A 12,462-nucleotide genomic window follows, 5' to 3' on the forward strand; every position below is an offset into this window, starting at 1 on the left:
TCAAATGCCTCAGTGAGCAGCCACTGCTCCAGGTGGTCTTGGCATTGGTTTGCCAAAAAAACATGGGTTGGACAAAATGACTTGTGGAAGTGGTCCCTACCCCTGGGGCTCCAAGAGTCCACGGTGGTCTGACTCAGACATAAAAGGAGCGACTCATCTCCCCCATCCAAGGCTTCTAATATCCCCTTTGATGAGTTCTCCACCACCCCAAATAATAACTTCCGTCTGTGCGCACCTGGCTGGGGTGGGCATCCAGAATGTCCTGGCATCTCAGCCCACTGGCAGTTTGGTGGCTTAGTGTGTTTATCCTGGGACTGATGGGAGTGGGGGTTGGGAACCAGAGGGAGGATCAGTGGTGGCTTCTTCGATTCTTTCCTCCTCCCTTCCTGGTCTGGGCAGGGCTGACTGGATCAACTGAGGCCCTCTATCTTGAGTGCTTGGAAAGGCACAGGTTAGAGCTTGGGGAGGCTAATACATGAAGTTTAATTCTCTTGGAGCCTCTGAGAAAGCTGGGGGTCAGAGGTGGGCAGAGGACTGGGCATGTGATACCCAGGTCAGAACCATGATCAGCCCATGAATTACTAAGGGAGGTGGGCAGGTCTGTAAATCTGTAAAATGGGTCCAAGGAGAGGTGGTAATTCCAGCCCCTTGCTGGTGCCATAACACTCCCCTGGTGAAAGGGCTGTGAGAAGATTGCAGCCGCTTAGTATTCTTGATGACAGACATACACACTCCCTGAGGATGCTCCTGCCAGTTTATCTGCACCAGAGACTAGCATGGTTCAAGGAAAGTTACCAAGTGGCCAAGGTTATGTGCCCAGTCTCCTGCCAGATGAGTCAGCTGTAAACAGAGGACTCTGCAGCCCTGCTTCCCCCCTGTTTTAGCAGGGACAACCAATAGCACTCTTGCTAAGCCTACAGATCCCTCCATTTATCTGAGACTTTGTGCTCTTCAAAATATAAGTGCACCTGCTTGAATCCGCACTGCGAGGCTGCCAGGCAGATGAGGATTCTCCTCCTGCAGGCAAGGAGGCAGCACAGGTGAGAAACTTCCAGGTCATATAGCAAGGTCACCAGCACTTACCCCACTCTGGGTCCTGAACACCTGCTGGGGCTGCAAGAGGGGTTTTTCTGGATGAGAGGTACAAGTTTCCTCTTGCTGGTCCACAGAAAAGCCCCCAGCCCCAAGGTGATGGGCAATTCCTTTCATTTAGAAAGGGGCCCTCGGTTAGCTACAACATACCCAAACTGAGGTAGGAAGGACTCAGGAGTCTTTGAAGACACCCCCACACAGCCCTGCCACTCCCTGTACCTCTGGCTGTCCCCTTCTCCTCTGTGAAAAGGGAGCTAGATTTCTTCTTGCCTCCATGTCCACCAGGCATTCAGTGCCCTCTCTGTCCCCTCCTGTGTGGGGGCCTTTCAGAGAAGGAGGGCAACTGGCATTAAAATGCTAGCGAGGTCTGCACTTAGTCTGTATTACGAAGCTGAGGGTACAGCCACCCCAGAATCCCTGCCATAGGTCCAAAATGAGGCTGTAGGCACCTTGCTGTGTGCCTCGGCTTTGACCTTCCTACCGTGACCCTCCCTAACACTGCCAGGGAGCCACCACTTCACACACACACACACACACACCCAAGCGCTCCCGGCCCTCACTGGAACCCCTCTTGCTAGCCCTAGCTTGTGTTTCACCTTGGGGTTCTCGCCACACTGAGTCCTCCGCTCCTGGAGGACCTGCCTGCGGTGTGGCCACAGGGGCCCAATTAGGGGCCCAATTAACCGCAGGCTCCAGGGGAGGCTGCCCCGCCCTCCAGTGTGCTGTAAACAGAGACCAGGAAAGGGTTGGGGGGGTCCCCCTCCCCAGCTGCTCTCTACACCGCGGCAGTCTTCCTCCCCCGGCTGGCGCCAAGAGCTGAAAAGGCTCCTAACCTCGCAGCGAGGAAGGGCGGCGCAGTCTGCGGTGCAGAAACTGGACTCCGAGCGTTCCAGAACAACTCTACCAAGTTCTTTTCGTAAACTCACACTGCAAAGTGGGTCCGTGGGGGGACCCCAGAACCCCGTGTGTCAGTCCCCTCTCTCCCGTCTGGACCCCTTGGTCGCTCCCAGACCCCGTCTTGGCGGTCATCCAAGGTCAGGCCTTCAGGGGCGCAGAGTCCCCAAAGGGGCAGAAGTGGGACAGGAGGGCCGCGCCCCTCTCCCTTGGCCCCCGTCCGGCCCCTCTGCCTCCCGCCCGCCCGCCTGCCCGCCCTGCGCGACGTGGACCTGTCCCCCAGACCCCTGCGGGGACCCCGCAGGGGGGCCTGTTTGGGGGTGGCAGGCCCTGCCCTGGGGCCTACCCGCACTCTGCCGCTCCTGGGTTGGGGCCCTCCAGATGCCGAGGGCAGGCGCGGGACTCGGAGCCTCGCCTCGGCCGACGCCGCCGCTCACTGGACGCCGCTCCAGTCAGCTGCGCGCTGAGGCCTTTCCGGCACTTTTCCCACCGCGAAAAACTACCTGGCCGTAAGGCAGTTTTGTCGTAAAAGGGAACAGAAACTGGTGCACAGTCAGTGTGCGTCCGGGAGTTTCTCTGAGACTGAGGTGGTCGGCTGGGGACTCGGCTTCCACCGGCGGCCTCGGTTCTCCACAGGGAAACCTTCCGCCGGAAGGTGCCGCGGAGGCGCCGGCACGCGGCCCACGTGCGGGAGCCCGCGCCTGCGCGTCGCCCGCGCCAGCTTCGGGCCAGAGCCCCAAGTGGTCTGCAGTGTTCTCCGCTAAGAGATAGCCAAAGAGTTTCACCATTCTGAAGGAATCTGTAGTCATCAGGCTTCACATAACCATTTCTTTGGGGGGAGGGGGACGGCCAAAGGGGGATGGGGGGGGTTATGACGAGTCTTGTTCTTTTACCTCCAACTTGTACCTGATGCACTTAACTTGGTAACGACAGCCTCCAGACGCGTGCCTGTGTCTGAAAAAGCTGAAGAACCCGTGCTCTGGAAGGCTTGGGAATTACTAGCCTTCTCTTCTATTTGCCATAACTTGGTAAACTTCAGGTGTTGATGGATGAGAGAATGACGGTACCCACCCACGAGTTTGCAGGCTGATGTACTATCATTTTCTAGTATCATGCACCAGTTGAAACCATGCTATCAGCCAGTTATTTTCTCTTTTGGGCCGAATTTCCTTGCGGCCAACTAGCTATGTGACAAAAATGCCTGTGGCAAAGAAATTGGGGATCCAAGTTGAAAGGGGGGCTGGGAATATTGTAAATTGGGAGGGAAATGCTGCATTGGGACCCCCAAAAAGAAAGTGCGCCCATCTATAAAGTGGAATATTATGCAACCCCTGAGGAGAAGCATTTTGTCTGACCTGGAAAGCTGTCCAGAATATATTAAGATTAAAAAAAAAAAGCAGAATATAATGATAGTCTGAGTCCATTTTTATTATTAATGCAGTATGCTGGGAAAAAACTGAAAGAATACGACAGGAATAGATCTGCAGTGTGTGGAGTAAAATGAAAAGGCATTCTCATCACTTAATTTCTACAGGGTTTGAAACTTACAGACCCATGTGTCTTGTGTAATCTGCACAACGATAAGGATATAAAAAGAAAATCACTTCATCGATCCCCCCCCCAAAAGAAGTGTGTGTGTGTGTGTGTGCGCGCGTATCCAAGTGTGGGAATCTGCCCAGACTCTTCTGGGCCTTTGCCCACTTCCAAATGGTCCTGGTGACCAAGGGGACTCTTGAAGCCTCTACAGAGGCCTGAGCCCAGTTCCCTACCTGTGTGGCCTAAGGAACTTTGAAAATTAGTCCTTCAGGCCCACCCAGCCAGAGCACTTGCCAGACCCCAGTGCCCAGGCGGCTCTCCGAGCCCACCCTGTCACTGCTAAATGGGAGTGTTAGGGGCGTGTGGGGGAAGCTAATCAACAGCATCCCCCAGAAAGTGGCATGGAGGACTGCACTGACCTGAATTAGGGCTCTCGGAACACTGCAAGGAAGACACGCCCAGGCAGGGTCCCAAAATATCTGGGAGATACTACATTTACATAAATACTGCAACCTTCGCAGCGCAGCATCATGTGCTCGTCATAATTCAATTCTAGGATTTATGAAAGTAACTGCTTCTTGGCATGCTGAAGCCACAGGGGTCTGGGGCAGGGGACCCAGGTCATGGTTGCCTTAGGCCGGCTTTCTTTGAACCCCGTTGTAGAGCTCCGCAGGTCTCATGTCCATCACCCTACCACTCAGATGGTGACTGCACCAGTTCGGGGGTGGGAGTAGCAGGTGAGTCTGAGAGGAGCGGGGACTCCTCAGGGGAGGCTACCGCTGACACACATCTTCACAAGCAAGACGAGCAGCCCGCCTTGCAGGGCAGCCCCAGCCCAGCGAGCCAGCGTCCCTGGCCGCTTGCCTTGTTTATTCCCTGCCAGATTTCAGTGGTTGTACTAGCTGAGCCCGTGGTGGAGGTTTCCAGGGCTAAAGAGACCCCTCAGGGAAATCTCTGCAAGTACCCAGGGAGCCAGAATTAATAGAGCAGGCGCGAGGCTCTCCAAGAACAGCCGCTCCCTGGCCAGCCCTGGCCTCCCCTGGCGAATTACATCATGTGCCCTCCTTTGCCAGGCCCGCCCATCTGGGGCCTCTGGCTTCGGCCCTCTCCCCCTCTTCTTTGGCTCGCTGCTGTCCCTCCTCTCCCAATCTGCCCCATCCTTCTGGCCTCGCCTACGCCTGGAGCAGGCCCAGCCTCGGTCTGCCACATGTCCACAGGTTCGGGACCTGGCCAGCTCGGGAGCCGCTGTTCCAGAGGCAGCACAGCACAGACCAGTAAAGCAGATTAAAGAGCGAGTGTTGGAACATTCAACTAGTAGCTGTTCGCATGGGTGTTGCTATTCTCCTGCCCCAGGAGCCGCTGCGAGGACAGTGTGTGCCTGTGCACATCGTTATGATTCCCTGAGCAGAAAACGAGTCAGACATGGATGGAGGTCGGCCCAGCCAGAAGTGGCAGGAAAGCAGGGGAACCCAAGGGTGGGGCGCTATGCCACTAACTCTTCCCCCCTCAAATTCCTCCTCTGAGACAGGTCCATAATGCCAGTCTGCTTCCCTGGCAGAGACCTACCGACCAGATGGGCAGGTGGGAACTGTGAGTGCTTTACAAATGGGGTGCACACACAAAGTAGACGTTACTGGCAGGGCAGCACATGGAGGAGCCCCTTTTTTGGCCCAGAGAGTGGTACCTGACAGTGCCTGGGCGTCTGAGGGTACTGGGCTATTTGCTTTTATGTAAGTTGGGACTCTGGACCATAGCCAAGTGGCCCAGCCCCAGGAACGCCATGTGAAACTGCGAGGCAGTTTATTTTCTCTACACCTCATACCCCAGAGAAAACAGCACAGTGAGCACCGACTACTCCCATTCTCGAACCTGAGTGTGCAGAATGCCTTAAAACACAGATTTCTGGGCCCAAAGTTGATTCAGGTAGTCCAAGGTGGATCCCAAGAACTTGTATTTCTGACAGGGTCACAGGCACTGCTATGGCCTGCATGGGTCCCCCTCTCTGAGTCGCGCTGGTCTAGGCCCTCTGCTCCATGGGCCCATGGTCACTGGGCAATACCAGGCCCGGGGCTGCCATCCCCATTTCCAAGCTCAGCCAGCATCCTCCCAACCACCATTGTCTGTTGCCACAGGCAGTAACCTGGCTACATTCAAGTAAGTGTCTTTGAGCTACTTCTGGCTTTTCTTTTTCTTTTTAAGATTTTATTTTTTATTTTTTTATTTATTTACACATGCAAGAGCTGGAGTCTAAGCCAGAGGTGCAAGGGCGAGAGGAATCAGCAGAAACAGAGTGGGGAGCAGGACAGATGGATCTACTGAAATCCACTGCTGAGGGGAGCAGCGGGCGGGTCAGGAGAGGTCTGCCATGTGGGTCACCTCTAGGGCTGGGGATCGAACTTGGACTGAAGCAGCTGTGGCCAGCTTGCAGTGCTGCATCCTGGGGAGGGCCCAGACTCTTCATTTTTAAAAGTTCCCCCCAGGTAATTCACAAGCACCTTAAAATCTGGCACCAGCTGCTGTGAAACAGTTCTTAAAGGTGCCACTAACTGCACTTTACAATCACCTGTAGAGCTTTGGGAACACTCTGAGAGAGGTCCCTCCCCACCCCAGCAGTTCAACTGGAAGCCTGGGGTGGGCCCAGCAGTGCTATTGTTGGAAAAGCTTCCCAAGCCATCCTAGTACACCGCCTGGACTGAGCCGCCACTGCCCAGAGAGCGCCCCCTAGGGGATGCTTTGAGCCCAAGAGGAGCCTAGGAGGACAGACTATAAAAAGGATGCTTTGCATTTATGTGCGATTTTACATTTTCCAGCATGTTTGCACCACATTTCCTGTGTGGATCTCACAACAGTCCTCTAAAGAAGAAAGGGCACATAAATAGTTTGACCCATTTTGAGGATCAAGAAACGGAGGAGAGGTAGCTTTGCTCACCATCCCTGGGCAGCCATGTGTCCGGTGGTGGACTTCTCTCACTCGGGTGCCTCTTAGCTGCTCAACTCGTAGGAAATCTGCATACTCAGGTCTCAGGGAGACACAGGTGAGCTTCTTTCCCCTGTGGGGCGGCGCACCCCTCCATCAAGGCTTCCCCAGCATCTGTGGTCAGATGAATTTTTAAAAAAGAGTACGTGACTTTAAGTGAGGGGAAAGCAAGAGATGATGGTGCAGCGTCCCCAACCCCCACCTAACTCCCTGTCCTGAATGGTCTCCTGATGTGGTTTGATATGGGGGGGGGGGAGTAGGGGTCGTGGTTGCCATAGTAACTGCGTCTCTCTGGATGCCCATGCACAGGAACGGAGCTTGGCAACCTTTCACCCCCACCCCCCATTAGCAGGCGCTAAAATGCAAATCACTCGTCCAGTGCAGAAGGTCTTTGCAGTAGGATGTAGGCCAACCTGTCTTCAACCCCATCCCCAGATTATGGGTGATGGGTCGGGGGTGATCTGAGGGAGGCAAAGCAGCGAGGTCTTTCCCTCAGTGATGGGGGTGCCCCCTGTGGCCCCAAAGCCCCTGCCTGCTCTCTCATCTCTGCTCCTCACCGTCTTCTACTGGAAGGACCTAGTGATTCTCGTCTGGCTGCCTCATTCCCAAAGATTGTCAAATGCTTGGGATGCCAGCCTCTGGCTCCCCAATTCCAGGCGCAAAGTTCAAGTTTTTGTCAGTTCAGAAGAACAAAGATTGGTCAAACTGAGCCACCTTTGTGCCTATGTTGGGGGTATAGATAGTGGTGGTGGAATCCCTGGCCTGACCAGAGCAGCTCGTCCGGCCTCTGGGCACATCCTGCTGCCCACTCAGCTCATTCAGTGCCTTCATCCCAGCTCCTGGACCCCTTCACCCTGCCTAACGTTACACTTCTTTCTCCAACCTCTGTAGGCAGCTGGGCTTCTCGGGGTGGCTGTCCCTGCCCACCCCACCCAAGCCACCCTGGCAGCCGATCCCTGTTAACATCATCATTCCTTCATTGCACTTGACACTATCTGGAAATTTCCTGTTTGGATTAATTTCCTATTGGTCCTCTGCCCCTTGCTCCATCCCTCACTCAAAAAGGCCTGTCACTCTGCAAAACCCCAAATAGCCAGTAAAAGAGCTGGAGAACAAATGCAGAATCGCTGGGATGGCAGGAGGGGCTCTTCAGAGTCAAGCAGTGGCTCCTCTGGGAACGAGACCCCCCTGCACTGCCAGGCTGGCCCCCAAGTTCACTTCAGCCACTTCCTAATTCCTAAAACAGACACACTCACTTTCACATCCACCCGCTGGCTCTGAGGCCTCTGCTTCACGGGAGCCCAATGTGTGTGTGAGGTGTGAAGCCCCACCTGCATCCCAGCCTCCGGCTTCTGCAGGCTACACCTGGGCCCAGAGCTGAGTTCAGCTTCCTAAGAAGTGGGGTGATGGCCAGATCATTCCAGAAGTGACCATGGAGAAGAAAATTACTCTTTCCTCCTACTCAGAGGCATCATCCGCTAGACGTCCCTTTGCCTAGGAACCCCACCCCCACCCCAACTGCAGTTGGTCTCCCAGGCCTTAGGCTCTCACTCTTGAAATTCCAGGAAGCTTTTCCCAAGCGTATTCCAAAAAGTTTTGCAGGTCATTCGAGAAGAAAATGACCACTCAAGACTAAGGGAGGGGAAAAGGTAATTCTAGTTTCATTTCTCCAACCTCAATAACAATCAAAATCTTTTCTCAGCAGACAAAAAAATACATCCTTTAAAAAAAAAAAAAAAACATCCTTTATCCCTTGCGATTCTCTACTATTGTGTGACTTCTCCACTAGAGGGCGCCTCTGAGGTTAAATCAGAATCTAAATTCCTGACTCCCACACCCACCCCAAGGAAGGCCAGAGGAAATACTCGGTCCTTATTTTCTTTGTGCAGTTTGCAATTCCCTTCACCTAAAGCAGACAACCACCTGCCCCTCTCTTTCCCATTCAGGTTGTATATTCTCTGTGGGAACCTTGTTGAGCTGCTTTAGGTCAGATTTGGAACCTGACGTTGGGCCAGTGGTTTCCAGACCTTACTACACAAGGACATCACCTGGGGAGCTTTAAAAAGAGATGCTTAGTTCACACCTGAAACCAGTTACATCAGAGCACTGGAGGACGGGAGCCAGACAGACACCTGGGTTCCCTGCAGCCCTCAGGGGATGCAGCCCAGGGACAGCAGCCTGGGTCACACTGCCGGAGACTTGTCCAATTTCCCTGCAGTGTGGTCAAGCTCACCCTGCTTCTAGGTCACCTGGGCTCCAGGCGTGAGAGCCTACAGGACGTCTCATTACTTCTGTAATCTCACGGTCAGACCTTGATCTTGGTCCGTGGTCCCCGTAATGGTGCTCTTCAGCCAGGCTCCTTCCCCTCTCATACACAGGCCTGGTCACGCAGTCAAACAACAGTGACGTACACGAGACCCACTTAGCTGTGACATTTAGTCACTGTAAGGTTACTGTAAGACTGCACTGTGCAGGAGTGACGGGGCCTCCTCCCCAAAACCAGGGTGGGGCTGCAGCCACAGCCTCTGGGCCTCTCTCCCGGGAAAGGGTGGTGGGCGCCTCCTGAGGCCGACTCTCAACTCTCGACTCTCAGAGACTCACCCCTGGACAGATGCCCCAGCCTTTCTCTTTTGCTGTTCCCTCTGGATTAGTTTCTGTAACAAAGCACCCCAACTGGGTGGCGTGGGACAACAGAAATTCACTGGCTCGCACTTCTGGAAGTCCAAACTCAAGGCGACACGGGGTGGCTTCCTTCTGGAGGCTTGAGGTGCAGGGTTGTTCTGAGGGTGCTAGTCACCCCACTACCATTCGACTTGAAGCTTGGTTCCTCCAGGCCCCGGCGGTCCTCCCAGAGCTTCCCCAACACCAGAGACTGGAGTTGGGGACTCCCTAATCTACTTAACTGCAAACACCATATTTCCAAATAAGGTCACATTCTGAGACTCTAGATGGTTGAAAATTGTGGGGGTTGACTCCTTCAACTCAGTTCACCTCCCCCTCCCAGAGTTCTGCCTCCCACCTCATCCATCCTGGTTGCCGACAAACCTCCACAATGCTGGGTTTCCAGCGCCTGGCAGCGGCCACCCTGCTCACCTCTCGGGCTAGGCTCAGGCACTGGGTGCTCCTACGTATCTTACATGTGTGGGTGCCCACCCCCTGGGTGCAATCCTTGGCGGGGCCTGGCACTGGCTTGTTGATCAGGAAGAAGCCCTTCTCGACCTCCCCAGCCCCCTCTGACCTGTCAGCCTCACTACTTAGCTCCCAGATGAACTGCTTTGTTCTTTGCTCTTACAGGAAATGGGTATATTGAAGGCAAAGAGCTAGAAAACTTTTTCCAAGAGCTGGAGAAGGCGAGGAAAGGCTCTGGCATGGTAAGCCCCAGGGTGTGCAATTTTCTGACTGTGGCTACGCGTGTCGTCTGTGTCCCAAGTCATGTCATCAGCTGGCCGACGCCCCTGAGCTTGGCATGTCATTTTTCTCTCATTTGCAGGAATATTTTTTAATGGAATACCCCCTACCTAGAGAACCTGACCTTTATATCTATCCTAAGGTTATCTGGGGTTTAGGGATGTTTGTAAATGAGCAAAAGGCATTGATGAATGCCCCTAAAACTGCAAAGCTCTGGGTTTGTGTCCAAATGTGTAGAAATGTGTTCAGAGGGGTCACGACTCAAGGTCAGGTGTGTGGGGTGTCCCCAGGGCCCTCTTGTATACCCGGGCTTCTCAGTGTACCAGTGACATTTGGGACCTGACCCTTTTTGTCATGGGGCTGTCCTGTGCATCATTGATGATCTGCAGCATCCCTAGCTGTCTATCACAAGATGCCAGCAGCAACCCCCCAAGTTGTGATCATCAGAAATGCTCCAGATTTTGCCAGATGTCGCCTTAAGATCGTGGCAGTGCAGGACCGTCCCCTCCAGAGAACCATAGTTCTAGACCCACAAAGACCAGACTCCTCAGCAGGGACTTAGAGGGAAACAGAATTACTCCAAACCAATATCCGTGCCTGACAGCACTGCTGGCCCTGTGTGTGCAGGTGTCCGCGGCCCTTCCTCACCTGCCTGAGGGGGCTCCAGATCCGTCCCAGGCCCTCAGCAGCAAGGACCCTGCTCCCCCAGCACCAGCCTGCACTGGTGAATTCACTAGAGGCTTTTGAGGGGGGCTGTCGTGGTGAGGTGTCTGGACCCAGTCTGTTGTGATTCCTGGGCAGGGTTCTGAAACGGGGTCGGACCCGCTCCCTCCCTAGCTCCCCTTGCAGGTCCTAGGGGTCCAGGGCCCTCTAGACCCCAACCCACCGCTCATTAGCAAGTCCTTGAAGAAGGTACACAAGATGGGTCACAACCCCCTCAGGTGAGCTGCCTGAGAGGTGCCCAGGTGAAATGGTCTTAGGCCGCAGAGGTGACTCGCGTGTTTGCTCATCACCATTCCCTGCCACCCTCAAGACTGGGATCCTAGAGCCTGGATCTCAGCCAGCCCGGGCTTCAAACCTGATGTTGGTCTCGAGGGAGGCAGGGGAACTTGTTTTGGTGAAAGTGCTTCAACTCTGAAATCCTTCGCTGAGTCATTCCCTCCCTCCCCGGGCGCCTGCCAGCACAATCTCAGCTGGAACCTAAAGGACGGGCTGTCAGAGCAGCTGTCGGGGCAGGAGGAACACCGACCACGGACACTGGAGCCCCACTTCCCATTCCGGCCCCTCCCCCAGGGCCTTGGATGACATCACCCCATGTTGGCCTCCATTTGTCTGTAAAGTGGACAAGCCCACCTGGAATAAGGGCCTAGGGTCATTCCATTTGTAAGTGTAAAGCAAGAGTTATTAATAAACGAATGCACCTTGGCACGCACAGGCCCCTTCCAAACAAGAAGCAATAGAAGGTATCCAGAAAAGATGCTGCGAGTTGGGGGGGACTCTCTTGGCCCAACTCTGGAAGCACACGCCCGCTCAGCAGTCACCCAGGAGGGCAGGGAGGAGGCCTGGGTTACCTAGTGCAAACAGTGAGCGACACCTCGACCTTCACTGGGAGACGACAGGCTGAAGGAACTGCCCGCATGCCCAGCCTTCCTGGCCGGCGGGACAACCTACCAGACTACTTACGAACCCCTCTGCCACCGAAGGCTTTCTCCTCACATTTTTCTGGTACAGTGAGAAATATGGTGAAATGGCTAGTCTTTCAAGGAGACAGGTCACTTACCTCGCATTGGTGGGGTGCTGAGGGCCCACGGAAGGTCACTGGATTAGGCTGGGTTTATTACATGCTCCCTCAGGCCGGACCTCTAGGAGGTAGGAACAGTCATCGCATTAAGAGTGAGCTGCGGTTTAATCCGCCTGGAGTGGGGGGCAGGGGTGGGAGGCAGGCATACTTAATTACACGGGCCAGCTCTTGCAGCATGTCCTGTTCCCAGTCTTGAAAAGGAAAAGGTGCAGCCCTGACCTCACCTGGAGCCACCTTGTTCCATGCCGGCACAAAATGGTTCCGTATTGGGGGCACAAAATGCCCCCCACCCTGCTGTCCCAGGGCCCCCGCAGGCTTCTTGGCCCACTTGTCTTCCCGCAGATATCAAAGAGTGACAACTTCGGGGAAAAGATGAAGGAGTTCATGCAGAAGTATGATAAGAACTCAGACGGGAAAATCGAGATGGCTGAGGTGAGTGGCTTCCCAGAGCCCCCGGGGCCGGCCTGTGCTGCGGGGCCTCTCCCCCAGCCACTGGGGGGGGCCTGGGCGCTCGCTCAGGCCGGCCTGTGCTGCGGGGCCCGCGCGTGCCGGCACAGCGTGCGGTCCGTGTGCCTCTGCAGCGCGTCGATGTGCGTGTTGAGCAGCTTCTCCAGCTCCCGCGCCCGCTTCTCCTCCTCCAGCAGGAAGTGCTGCGTGGCCAGCGAGGCTGGGAAGGCCATGTCTGGGGGGGACTGGGGGCGCGGCCGTGAGGGCCGGCCGGCGGCAGCGCCCACCCTCCACCCGGGGGCCCCCG

At 55.1% G+C, this 12,462-nt stretch overlaps 1 protein-coding gene across 1 annotated transcript in view; it reads left to right on the forward strand.

Annotated features, from left to right (window-relative positions):
- CALB2 (calbindin 2) overlaps positions 1 to 12,462 on the forward strand; it is a 21,371-nt gene that overhangs the window by 940 nt on the left and 7,969 nt on the right. The window contains exons 2-3 of the mRNA XM_004690402.2: positions 9,794 to 9,870; positions 12,051 to 12,140. Of these exons, the coding sequence (XP_004690459.1) occupies positions 9,794 to 9,870; positions 12,051 to 12,140 (167 nt within the window). The remainder of the gene's footprint in view (positions 1 to 9,793; positions 9,871 to 12,050; positions 12,141 to 12,462) is intronic.

The sequence above is a fragment of the Condylura cristata genome, unplaced genomic scaffold (assembly GCF_000260355.1).
Source record: "Condylura cristata isolate star-nosed mole 26May11 unplaced genomic scaffold, ConCri1.0 scaffold00028, whole genome shotgun sequence".
In the NCBI taxonomy this organism is placed as follows: Eukaryota; Metazoa; Chordata; class Mammalia; order Eulipotyphla; family Talpidae; genus Condylura; species Condylura cristata.